The sequence below is a fragment of the Eurosta solidaginis genome, chromosome 3, assembly GCF_040869045.1.
Source record: "Eurosta solidaginis isolate ZX-2024a chromosome 3, ASM4086904v1, whole genome shotgun sequence".
Classification (NCBI taxonomy): domain Eukaryota; kingdom Metazoa; phylum Arthropoda; class Insecta; order Diptera; family Tephritidae; genus Eurosta; species Eurosta solidaginis.
Window position 1 is genome coordinate 224,431,319 of NC_090321.1, and position 14,552 is coordinate 224,445,870.

General features: G+C 36.9%; 1 protein-coding gene across 1 annotated transcript in view; it reads left to right on the top strand.

Annotated features, from left to right (window-relative positions):
• Rx (Retinal Homeobox) overlaps positions 1 to 14,552 on the top strand; it is a 197,931-nt gene that overhangs the window by 69,739 nt on the left and 113,640 nt on the right. Inside the window, exon 4 of the mRNA XM_067778054.1 lies at positions 604 to 770. Coding sequence (XP_067634155.1) covers positions 604 to 770 — 167 coding nt within the window. The remainder of the gene's footprint in view (positions 1 to 603; positions 771 to 14,552) is intronic.

Below are 14,552 nucleotides of genomic sequence, written 5' to 3' on the forward strand. Positions count from 1 at the left end.
TAACAGATTTTCATCAACATTAGAATAACAGTAAAATATGTAGATTTGGCAGCGATTTCTGTGGCACATAATATTGACCGTTATTCGTTGTTAAAACTAACAAAAATATATGTTCTGTTAACAGAAAAATCAGTTATGTTGATTGAGAATCTGCAATTTTTACAGAATTTCGATAACTTGAGACCAACAATTTCTCATTTGTTGATTTGACTAAACAAATTTGTTCTTTTGCTAAAATCTCGGTTGAATTAACCAAAATGCGACCAATTTAACCGAACAATAAACCCAATTTTTTATTACTAGCGTAATTTTTTTGATGCGATCACGTAGGGAGAGAGGACCAAGTTCAGGAAAATCTCCTTGATGTGTGATGGCATGAGTTGGGCTCACAAAGGTTATATCAGATTTATACTGGAAACCCAAGTGAGGTGAATAGAGCAGTTACTGGAATTTCTTAGCACCTGTCAGACATTCAGCGAATTCCATTTATTTTTGCTCGATGTTTTAATAAATTCTGAACAAAGCCGCTTAGACAAAAGAAACAAATAAATATCTTGCCTTCGTTTGTGTATTTAACGCCGCTTTAACTTTATCAATTTTTAGCACAAGATGATAACTGTTCGAAGAAGAAACATCGTCGAAATCGTACCACATTCACAACATATCAACTCCATGAATTGGAACGAGCTTTCGAGAAGTCACACTATCCGGATGTATATTCACGCGAAGAACTAGCGATGAAAGTCAATTTGCCTGAAGTTAGAGTGCAGGTGAGTGACTTTTTCTCTGTTTTTTTGTGTAGTCATATTCTAGAATATAGTATTACAAAAAATATTACTGGAAACAGAATACTATTTTTGAAAAATATTTAAAGCAAGTAACTTGAACAATTTTGATGAATTGTTTTTCCGGTTTCAAACATTACCTATAACATGCCAGGGTTTCTTATGGTGGTTGAGAATTACGGGTGCATGCCGACGGATTTGGACGGGAAAGAAAATATTATAGAAAAAGGTGTTTAATATGTGTTTACATGATGTTGTTGGCTCTGCAAATGCTAAGAATACATTTACTTTTATACTCAGTTGAGTAGAGTTCACAGAGTATATTAATTTTGAGTGGATAGCGGTTGGTTGTACAGGTATAAATGAACCGAGATAGATATAGACTTCCATATATCCAAATCACCAGTATCGAAAACAAATTTGATTGAGCCACGTCCGTCCGTCCGCCCGTTAACACGATAACTTGAGTAAATTTTGAGGTATCTTGATGAAATTTGGTACGTAGGTTCCTGAGCACTCATCTCAGATCGCTATTTAAAATGAACAATATCGGACTATAACCACGCCCACTTTTTCGATATCGAAAATTTCGAAAAACCGAAAAAGTGCAATAATTCATTACCAAAGACAGATAAAGCGATGAAACTTGGTAGGTGAGTTGAACTTATGACGAAGAATAGAAAATTAGTAAAATTTAGACAATGTGCGTGGCACCGCCCACTTTTAAAAGAAGGTAATTTAAAATTTCTGCAAGCTGTAATTTGGCAGTCGTTGAAGATATCATGATGAAATTTGGCAGGAACGTTACTCCTATTACTATATGTACGCTTAATAAAAATTATCAAAATCAGAGAAGGACCACGCCCACTTTTAAAAAAAAATTTTTTTTTAAAGTAAAATTTTAACAAAAAATTTAATATCTTTACAGTATATAAGTAAATTATGTCAACATTCAACTCCAGTAATGATATGGTGCAACAAAATACAAAAATAAAAGAAAATTTCAAAATGGGCGTGGCTCCGCCCTTTTTCATTTACTTTGTCTTGGATACATTTAATGCCATAAGTCGAACAAAAATTTCCAAATCCTTTTGAAATTTGGTAGGGGCATAGATTTTATGACGTTAATGTTTTCTGTGAAAATGGGCGAAATCGGTTGAAGCCGCGCCCAGTTTTTATACACAGTCATCCGTCTGTCCTTCCGCATGGCCTTTAACACGATAACTTGAGCAAAAATCGACATATCTTTACTGAACTTAGTTCAGGTGCTTACTTGAACTCACTTTATCTTGGTATGAAAAATGAACGAAATGCGACTATGACCACGCCCACTTTTTCGATATCGAAAATTACGAAAAATAAAAAAAAATGCCATAATTCTATACCAAATACGAAAAAAGGGATGAAACATGGTAAGGTAATTGGATTGTTTTATTGACGCGAAATATAACTTTAGAAAAAACTTGGTAAAATGGTTGTGACACCTACCATATTAAGTAGAAGAAAATGAAAAAGTTCTGCAGGGCGAAATAAAAAACCCTTGAAATCTTGACAGGAATACTGTTCGTGGTATTATATATATAAATAAATTAGCGGTACCCGACAGATGATATTCTGGGTCACCCTGGTCCACATTTTGGTCGATATCTCGAAAACGCCTTCACATATACAACTACCAGCACTCCCTTTTAAAACTCTCATTAATGCCTTTAATTTGATACCCATACCGTACAAACTCATTCTAGAGTCACCCTGGTCCACCTTTATGGCGATATCTCGAAAATGCGTCCACCTATAGAACTAAGCCCCACGCCCTTTTAAAATACTCATTAACACCTTTCATTTGATACCCATATCGCACAAACAAAGTCTAGAATCACCCCTGGTCCACCTTCATTGAGATACCTCGAAAAGGCGTTCACCTATGGAACTAAGGATCACTCGCTTTTATAATACTTATTACCACCTTTCATTTGATACCCATATCATACAAACACATTCTAGAGTCACCCCTGGTCCACCTTTAGAACTATGGCCCACTCCCTTTTAAAATACTCTTTAATACCTTCCATTTGACACACATGTCATACAAACACATTCCAGGGTTATCCTAGGTTCATTTTCCTACATGGTGATTTTCCCTTATTTTGTCTCTAAAGCTCTCAGCTGAGTACGTAATGTTCGGTTACACCCGAACTTAGCCTTCCTTACTTGTTTTAAACTTGTTTTATATCTAAGTTGCCGTGGTCTTTAACCGATCCCGTCCATTTTTACTAGAAATATTTCTTGCTATAAGGAAAATACGTGTTAGCAATTTCATTACGATATGTTAATTTTTCTTCGAGTTATGGCTCCCGAAACATAGAAAATTGCTTAGTCATAAAAGGGGCGGTGCCACGCCCATTTTTTTAAATTTGCAGTTTTTCCTATTTATTGTTATAAATCCACTTGGGAAATGAAATACCATTGATATAAAGTTCTTTTTTGCAAAGATATAGCTTATTTTATTGATCCACGGCCCTTTTAAAATCTTTTATATAAAAGTGGGCGTGGTCCTTAACTGATTTCGTAAATTTTTCCTCAAATAATTCCTTATAGTAAAGGCAACCTCGCTGCGAATTTTGTTACGATATATTTAGCGATTTTCGATTTATGATTAATAATATTTGTAAAATTGATTTCATCATAAGTGGGCGGTGCCACGCCCATTTAGAAACAATTTTCCAAATTTTAATCAGGAGTCTTAATATCAGTCCACATGTCAAATTTCAACATTCTAGGTGTATTATTTACTAAATTATCAGGTATTTTGTATTTTCCAAAATGTTATATATATAAAAAGTGGGCGTGGTTATCATCCGATTTCGCTCATTTTCAATACCAATCTATTCTGGGTTCAGATAAGCTAGTGTACCAAATTTGGGGAAGATATCTCAATCTTTACTCAAGTTATGGTGCTAACGGACGGACGGACGGACGGACGGACATGGCTCAATAAAATTTGTTTTCGATGCTGATAATTTCTATATATGGAAGTCTATATCTATCTCATTTCCTTTATACCTGTACAACCAACCGTTATCCAATCAAAGTTAATATACTCTGTGTGCAAAGCACGCTGAGTATAAAAAGGTGTTCAATATGTGTTTAAATGATGTTGTTGGCTCTGAAAATGCTAAGAGTACATAAATGAATGTTTGAATCTAACTTTAGCAACTACATATGTATATATCAGAAAATTTGTTATCTTAGAAAATTTTCACAGAAAAGCCTTTAGCATAATTTAATCGATAAAAATATCCATCAACGTTTCACCTAAAAGGAAATTAGTTAATTTCCGTTCGTAATTCATTTTAACAAAAAAAAAAAATAATAAAATTTGCATGCATAACAAACACACATATGTACGTGAGGAAAGTAAATAAGTTTAAGCAATGCTTATCCAATTAAATATTTTGACAGTGATTTATGAATTTTAAAAGCATTGTGTGAAAGTCTTGCGGTTAAAAAGACAAGTCCTGTTTAATTTAAATGTTATGGTTGTCTAACATGTAAATAAATATACATTCATATAAACGTACAAACACAAATTTAGGGTTTCCCTGCAGAATGCTAACTCATACACTTAAATGGACAGGGTGGTGCATATAAAATTTTTTTATACTCTTTCTTTCGAATTTGAGGAATTCTTGAATTATCTGTTATTGGTTCGCTCACTGAACTCTCAAATAAATACAAAACAAAATGCGCTTTATTAATGAGAACAGGTAGTAGAACTTCACAGTTTATTGTACCCGCATACTTAAAAATCAAACCGATTAATCATCCCTTCTACAGCGCCGCTTTCATACTACTCAGTTGCTTCGTCGTTATTTCTCCCAAGGTCTTCTCGCGAATAGCATTGCATTACATACATGCAATGTGTGTGTATGTGCAGTTGTTGTTATTTCGTCTGTTTGCATTGTTGTTGTTGTTGCACTGCATTTACTGACTAGCGGCATATTGATATGCCGATCTTGCTAATATACGCCACAAAATGTTTTCGATGAATTTGCACAATGTTGCAAACAGGGCCCGCATCACGTTTTACGATCGGTGACTGAAAACCGTTTTCACTCAAACGATAACGACAACGACGCAAACTTTTTCTTAAATTATATTTAATAAGGTTATGGTTCTAACGAGGACTATTTGTCGCTAGTTCACATATGTTATTCATCCGATCCACCATTTCCGAGCGATAGTGATTTAAAAAATGAGTTTCGATTACGGATCGTAAACGTAATACTAGCACAGCTTAGTGGAAATGTGGGACCGATGACGTTATAAGCGAAAAATATAGACCACAGGCATTTAAGAATCTGTAAGAGATGTAATGATCACTGCCAAGAACGACCTGTTTTTGAGAGAACTTCTGTAAGTTGGGGTATGGATGACACAACTCCCCTTGATAAATACGGAATGAGAGGACATCACCCATGATGGAGTCAGCGTTCCACCGGCAGACTAAGATAAGGTCCAGATGCTTTTTCTAAAAATTTGAAGAGCTGAGAAAAACTAAATTATACAGAAGAGTTGGAAGTTAAGTTTTCCGTTGTAAGTATTGCCGCAATCAAGGCATTTTCTTAACATTTTTTTTTAATGAAAGACCGCCAGAATGGGAAGAGATTTTCTTAGTATTTAAAAAAGAAGAGAGGTTTCAAAGCGTCTCTCTACTATGCGACGCTTTCAAACTTGACACTAGAAATGACAATCCAAGCAGTAGTCAAGAAAGAATAAACAAATTAGAAAGGGTTTTGCATTGAGAGAGAATGAGACAATGTTCTTACTTTCATCGAAGAAAGCGTCAGTTTATCTGTACTACGGTATCTATGCCATTCTCGACGGGTACTGATTTAAAAACGTGAATGTTTTTGTTTTAAGGTCTTCATGGCAGTTCGAGCAAATGCACGTTTTTTCTTGGTATCCGCACTACTACCTTCCAATAAGCCCTAAGCTAAGTTTTTGGAAGTGGTATGCTGTATGCGGAAGACAGAATGTAGGCGTAAGTATAGATACTACACTGCAACGTCATTTAGGAGTTGATATGAGCGAAATACGACAGGGTATCAAGACAAGGAAAGAAAAGTAAAGGAAGAAAGAAATACAAGGGAGAGGAAAGGAAAGATCAGATTGAAGTCTTCAACCAGTCGGAGTGTTATTAATTTCCTTTCGAAGTGTTATAGCTTCTTTATCGTCGAGTTATCGGTTTGCTATCGACGGGTTATGGGCGTGTTATCCATTTCTTATCGACGAGCTATCGGTTTGTTATAGGTGTGTTATCGACAAATTATCGAAGTGTTATAAGCTTGCTGTCGACAACAAAGTATATCAATAATTTACTAATTTAAACCGAAGTTATGCGTTTACTTTAGTAAATTTTTCCATTTTATATAGAAAAATTATCGATTTACCAAACGAAAAAATATAGATATGTGGCTTACTAAAAAGTTATTGGAAAATTATGGATGCATTACTGAAAAAATATCGATATGTGTTGAAAAAGTTATCGATTTGCTATCGAAAAGTTATCAATTTGTTATGGTAGTTTTAGCAATTTGCTATCGGCGAGTTATCGAAATGTTATAAATTTGCTGTCGACAACAGAGTATATCAATAATTTACCGATTTTTATCGAAGTTAAAGGTTTATTACCGTAAAGTTTTGGGTTTGTTATCGAAAAGTTTTCGATTTGACAACGAAAAGATATAGATATATTACTTATTTAGAAGTTATCGATATTTTATCGAAAAATTATGGATTCACTATCGAAAATATCGAGCTGTTAAGGAAAGGGTATCGAAAACTAATCGATTTGTTATGGGAGTATAACCACATTGTTATCGGGGTGTTATCGATTTGTTATCGAAAAGTTATCGATTCAATATAGGAAAGTTATCGATTTATTATTAGATTGGTATTATTTTATTATCGATAAAAGCTAAGCTAGCTTAGCAAAGTATAAATATGCTAATAGAACCACTGTATCCATACTGCACTTGTTATCTATGTCTAGGTTCCTTAAATTTATATTTTTTTCTTTGGGCATATGTAGATTGCTAAGTTTCAAATGCATCTGGTATGCGAAGGGACTATAAGGACAATAGCAAAATATATCTTTCTGATCCCTTGCACAATAGCTGAAATTGGACTTTTTTTGCTGAACAAATTTATAGTTCAGCTCGTCTAATTTCCCTTTTATTCACAAAAGGGAGTTGAGAGATCATTTCCAGCTTTGTTTCACTACTTTTTCACATCACAAGTTGCACCTCGTTGATGCAATTTAATATCTCCTTAAACACCAAGGCTATTTGGATATTGAATGATAGTACTATATGAGCCACCCTTTACTTATGGTATTTTTATACTCAGTTGAGCAGAGCTCACAGAGTATATTAAGTTTGATTGGATAACGGTTGGTTGTACATATATAAAGGAATCGAGATAGATATAGACTTCCATATATCAAAATAATCAGGATCGAAAAAAAATTTGATTGAGCCATGTCCGTCCGTCCGTCCGTCCGTCCGTCCGTCCGTCCGTCCGTCCGTCCGTCCGTCCGTCCGTTAACACGATAACTTGAGTAAATTTTGAGGTATTTTGATGAAATTTGGTATGTAGATTCCTGAGCACTCATCTCAGATCGCTATTTAAAATGAACGATATCGGACTATAACCACGCCCACTTTTTCGATATCGAAAATTTCGAAAAACCGAAAAAATGCGATAATTCATTGCCAAAGGCGGTTAAAGCGATGAAACTTGGTAGATGGGTTGATGTTATGACGCAGAATAGAAAATTAGTAAGATTTTGGACAATGGGCGTGGCACCGCCCACTTTTACAAGAAGGTAATTTAAAAGTTTTGCAAGCTGTAATTTGGCAGTCGTAGAAGATATCATGATGAAATTTGGCAGGAACGTTACTACTATTACTATATATGTGCTAAATAAAAATTAGCAAAATTGGATAAAGAACACGCCCACTTTTTAAAAAAAAAAATTTTTTAATTCTAATTTTAACAAAAAATTTAATATATTTACTGTATATAAGTAAATTAAGTCAAAATTCAACTCCAGTAATGATATGATGCAACAAAATACAAAAATAAAAGAAAATTTCAAAATGGGCGTGGCTCCGCCCATTTTCATTTAGTTTGTCTAGAAAACTTTTAATGCCATAAGTCGAACAAAAATTTAACAATCCTTCTCAAATTTGGTAGGAGCATAGATTCTGTGACGGTAACTGTTCTCTGTGAAAATGGGCGAAATCGGTTGAAGCCACGCCCAGTTTTTATACACAGTCCACCGTCTGTCCTTCCGCTCGGCCGTTAACACAATAACTTGAGCAAAAACCGATATATCTTAACTAAACTTAGCCCACGTACTTATCTGAACTCACTTTATCTTGGTATAAAAAATGGCCGAAATCCGACCATAACCACGCCCACTTTATCGATATCGAAAATTACGAAAAATGAAAAAAATGCCATAATTCTATACCAACTAAGAAAAAACGGATGAAACATGGTAACTGGATTGGTTTATTGACGCAAAATATAACTTTGGAAAAAACTTTGTAAAATGGGTGTGACACCTACCATATTAAGTAGAAGTAAATGAAAAAGTTCTACAAGGCGAAATCAACAGCCCTTGGAATCTTGGCAGGAATACTGTTAGTGGTATTGCATATATAAATAAATTAGCAGTACCCGACAGATGATTTTCTGGATCACCTGGTCCACCACGCCTTCACATATACATCTAAGGGCCACTCGCTTTTAAAACCCTCATTAATACTTTTAATTTGATATCCATATCGTACAAACACATTCTAGAGTCACCCTGGCCCACCCTAATGCCGATATCTCGAAAAGGCGTCCACCTATAGACCTAATGCGCACTCCCTCTTAAAATGCTCAGTAACACCTTTCGTTTGATACCCATATCGTACAAACATTCTAGAGTCACCCCTGGCCCACCCTAATGGCGATATCTCGAAAAGGCGTCCACCTATATACCTAATGTCCACTCCCTCTTAAAATGCTCAGTAACACCTTTCGTTTGATACCCATATCGTACAAACATTCTAGAGTCACCCCTGACCCACCCTAATGGCCATATCTCGAAAAGGCGTCCACCTATAGACCTAATGCCCACTCCCTCTTAAAATGCTCAGTAACACCTTTCGTTTGATACCCATATCGTACAAACATTCTAGAGTCACCCCTGGCCCACCCTAATGGCGATATCTCGAAAAGGCGTCCACCTATAGACCTAATGCCCACTCCCTCTTAAAATGCTCAGTAACACCTTTCGTTTGATACCCATATCGTACAAACATTCTAGAGTCACCCCTGGCCCACCCTAATTGCGATATCTCGAAAAGGCGTCCACCTATAGACCTAATGCCCACTCCCTCTTAAAATGCTCAGTAACACCTTTCGTTTGATACCCATATCGTACAAACATTCTAGAGTCACCCCTGGCCCACCCTAATGGCGATATCTCGAAAAGGCGTCCACCTATATACCTAATGTCCACTCCCTCTTAAAATGCTCAGTAACACCTTTCGTTTGATACCCATATCGTACAAACATTCTAGAGTCACCCCTGACCCACCCTAATGGCCATATCTCGAAAAGGCGTCCACCTATAGACCTAATGCCCACTCCCTCTTAAAATGCTCAGTAACACCTTTCGTTTGATACCCATATCGTACAAACATTCTAGAGTCACCCCTGGCCCACCCTAATGGCGATATCTCGAAAAGGCGTCCACCTATAGACCTAATGCCCACTCCCTCTTAAAATGCTCAGTAACACCTTTCGTTTGATACCCATATCGTACAAATATTCTAGAGTCACCCCTGGCCCACCCTAATTGCGATATCTCGAAAAGGCGTCCACCTATAGACCTAATGCCCACTCCCTCTTAAAATGCTCAGTAACACCTTTCGTTTGATACCCATATCGTACAAACATTCTAGAGTCACCCTTGGTCCACATTTATGGCGATATCTCGAAAAGGCGTCCACCTATAGAACTAAGGATTACTCCCTTTTAAAATACTCATTACCACCTTTCATTTGATACCCATATCGTACAAAAACAATCTAGAGTCACCCCTGGCCCACCCTAATGGCGATATCTCGAAAAGGCGTCCACCTATAGACATAATGCCCACTCCCTCTTAAAATGCTCAGTAACACCTTTCGTTTGATACCCATATCGTACAAACATTCTAGAGTCACCCCTGGCCCACCCTAATTGCGATATCTCGAAAAGGCGTCCACCTATAGACCTAATGCCCACTCCCTCTTAAAATGCTCAGTAACACCTTTCGTTTGATACCCATATCGTACAAACATTCTAGAGTCACCCTTGGTCCACATTTATGGCGATATCTCGAAAAGGCGTCCACCTATAGAACTAAGGATTACTCCCTTTTAAAATACTCATTACCACCTTTCATTTGATACCCATATCGTACAAAAACATTCTAGAGTCACCCCTGGCCCACCCTAATGGCGATATCTCGAAAAGGCGTCCACCTATAGACCTAATGCCCACTCCCTCTTAAAATGCTCAGTAACACCTTTCGTTTGATACCCATATCGTACAAACATTCTAGAGTCACCCTTGGTCCACATTTATGGCGATATCTCGAAAAGGCGTCCACCTATAGAACTAAGGATTACCCCCTTTTAAAATACTCATTACCACCTTTCATTTGATACCCATATCGTACAAAAACAATCTAGAGTCACCCCTGGCCCACCCTAATGGCGATATCTCGAAAAGGCGTCCACCTATAGACATAATGCCCACTCCCTCTTAAAATGCTCAGTAACACCTTTCGTTTGATACCCATATCGTACAAACATTCTAGAGTCACCCCTGGCCCACCCTAATTGCGATATCTCGAAAAGGCGTCCACCTATAGACCTAATGCCCACTCCCTCTTAAAATGCTCAGTAACACCTTTCGTTTGATACCCATATCGTACAAACATTCTAGAGTCACCCTTGGTCCACATTTATGGCGATATCTCGAAAAGGCGTCCACCTATAGAACTAAGGATTACTCCCTTTTAAAATACTCATTACCACCTTTCATTTGATACCCATATCGTACAAAAACATTCTAGAGTCACCCCTGGCCCACCCTAATGGCGATATCTCGAAAAGGCGTCCACCTATAGACCTAATGCCCACTCCCTCTTAAAATGCTCAGTAACACCTTTCGTTTGATACCCATATCGTACAAACATTCTAGAGTCACCCCTGGCCCACCCTAATGGCGATATCTCGAAAAGGCGTCCACCTATAGACCTAATGCCCACTCCCTCTTAAAATGCTCAGTAACACCTTTCGTTTGATACCCATATCGTACAAACATTCTAGAGTCACCCCTGACCCACCCTAATGACGATATCTCGAAAAGGCGGCCACCTATAGACCTCATGCCCACTCCCTCTTAAAATGCTCAGTAGCACCTTTCGTTTGATACCCATATCGTACAACCATTCTAGAGTCACCCTTGGTCCACCTTTATGGCGATATCTCGAAAAGGCGTCCACCTATAGAACTAAGGATTACTCCCTTTTAAAATACTCATTACCATCTTTCATTTGATACCTATATCATACAAACACATTCTAGAGTCACCCCTGGCCCACCCTAATGGCGACATTTCGAAAAGGCGTCCACCTATAGACCTAATGCCCACTCCCTCTTAAAATGCTCAGTAACACCTTTCATTTGATTCCCATATCGTACAACTAGAGACACCCCTGGTCCACCTTTATGGCGATATCTCGAAACGGCGTCCACCTATGGAACTAAGGATCACTCCTTTTCAAAATACTCATTAACAGCTTTCATTTGATACCCATATCGTACAAACATATTCTAGAGTCACCCCTGGTCCACCTTTATGGCGATTTCTCGAAAAGGCGTTCACCTATAGAACTAAAGCCCATTCCCTTTTAAAATACTCATTATCACCTTTCATTTGATACCCATATCGTACAAACACATTCTAGAGTCAGCCCTGGTCCACCTTTATGGCGATATCCCTAAATGGCGTCCATCCATAGAACTATGGCCTACTCTCTCTTAAAATACTCTTTAATACCTTCCATTTGATACACATGTCATAAAACCACATTCCAGGGTTACCCTAGGTTCATTTTCCTACATGGTGATTTTCCTTATTTTGTCTCCATAGCTCTCAACTGAGTATGTAATGTTCGGTTACACCCGAACTTAGCCTTCCTTACTTGTTATTTTTATTTTTTCACTTACTACACATTTGTATTTTAAAATAGATAAAAAAGCAACCATAAATATATGCACTTAGTAATGCAATTTTTACTTAAAATTTATGGCTCAATTGCCCAAGACAGCTAGCCAATTGAGTAAGGAGCTCTGTACAATGTGCATATGTATGTTTGTAAGCATAGACATCTACATTATCCTTTGTCTATTAACGGTAAAACATATATAACATACATATTTAGAGAAGAAGACGTTGGCAATGAAGAAGTTAAATTGTAACCTCACAAATTTTATTTTAAAAGACAAGCAAACTTCTTTTTTTGGTAAGAAGCAAAGGAGTGTGCCTCATATCTATGTATGAGCTTTTGCTAGGCATTCGATCCATGGATGAACTTATTTTTGCCCCATCGTTTTTGGTGACAATGGTAACGTTTGCTTCGTCGCTTTTCATTTGGTGGTAAATATGCGGTAAAACCTCATAAATTCTATAGAATAGAGTGCAACATAAAAAACACGCACAATAAACATTTCCGATGAGTTTATGATATCCATATTTTTGAACGGTAACAGTACTCTTACAATGCGAGTTTTGTCATAGGAAAATGGGCATGAGCAACGAGGATTGCGTGTAAAACCTTTCAAGTCTTTGATGTGCAGTGGATTTGCATGACAGTTTCGCAGGAGGAAAAGTATTGAAAATATTTTGATTTTGAATTAATAAAGTATTTTTTAAAAACAATAAAACTTTTTAAATTTCTGCTGAGCACTTAAAGCAGAAAATTAATTTTTAAATGCATTGAATTGGAAAACATTTACTAGAGGCTAATGCCCCAAATTCCTTAAGGATGGAGATTATCAGAAGATATAGAACCCACTGCAAATCAGTATTCATGCAGGCCACTTTGATATCTCAAATAATCAGTTTGAGCTTCGAAAATCAAGCTGCGCGGGAGATGTAATCTTAGCAGCTGCCAATTCAGCTCCACAAGACATAACTGGAACTTTAAGTAAAAAAAAAAACTATTCGCGTTGATTAGTCTGGACATTAAAATGCTTTTGAAACTCTGCATTGTATGACAGCTACGAAGGTTCAGCACATCTCTTTGAAGTTAACGAAGTCCTTTTTCGAATAATGCTTAACATTCAGGTCCAGCCAAAGTGACCATTCAGCATAACCAGCCATATTATCGATACCCACCACAAGTGTGGCATGCCAAATGGTTATCGAACAGCGTCCAAAGACGTCTTTATTACTTTCTGAGTTAAATGGCTGCACTGTAGACATTGGTATCGAACGACCTACTGCAGACACTAATAAAAACGAAAGGTCACGCACGTTGGCACCTCACCTTAGCTCGGAACGTAGTACAATGATATGAGCCAAATCGCGTTGACCCAAAATACTACCTCACGCACGTATTGAGCAGACACGGTGGTTTCAAGGAGTACTTGTATAAGCGTGGGATAGAGGAGGATCCACACTATCTCCCGATCTGGAAATTGCTGAACGCGGAAGGTTTCATTGCTCTCTACTTATACAGTGTTTTTGGGGAGGAAGCTTACATGAAAAGCTATTTAAACTACTTAACTTCGAGTTTTGAACTCGATTGCTGAGTGAGAAACTTTCTATCTCAAAAAACTTTTGAAAAATACTATTTTCCCGAATTCATTTGAACCCTACCACGGTATTCTATAAATATAAAGTGACATAGGGCTTTACGAAAACAGTTCTGAAGTAGCAAGCTCGTCAAAGGAGTTTTATGATACGGCCATTTCGAACAAATGATGAGATGGAGAAGAAGCAGAGATTAAGGTTAAAGTACATTTTAAAGTTTCTTCTTCTCGAATTCAAGCGAAATTTTTTGCAAAGGTACAAGACTAAATTAAATGTAGGGAAGCTCGCGAGCTTTACAAGAAATTCAATATTCTGGAATCGCGGTTAATTCGCGCTTATGTTCGGGAAAAATTGGTTTTTTTTTTTTTAATATAGACAATAGTTTTTCGGGCAGGACAACGTCTGTTGATTCTGCTAATATTATAGTATTTCTTTGCATACTCTTTAACTCAAATTTATGTTCAAACAAATTTTTATTATATATGTAAGACCAATGTAATTTGTGTAAATTTATTTCATTTAAAATAGAATTGTATTTTCTGAATTCTCCTTAAACTGCCATCAAACTCACATTTGCATACAAAAAACTTTAAGTTCACTTGCCTAAAGACAATTCGTAAAACACCGAGCGCTAAGAATATCAAATTTCGTGATTTGACAAATCATTTTTATTGACTAAACATTACAAAAACTACAAACACACAAACTACTTAAATGCAACACCGCATATCCCAAAGGTAAGAAAAAAAATCAAATAAAAATTGTCACCAAACCAACAGAACACAAAGCTAAACGTCACGCCACACAAAGTGCCAAGCAAGCCAAAGAACCCAC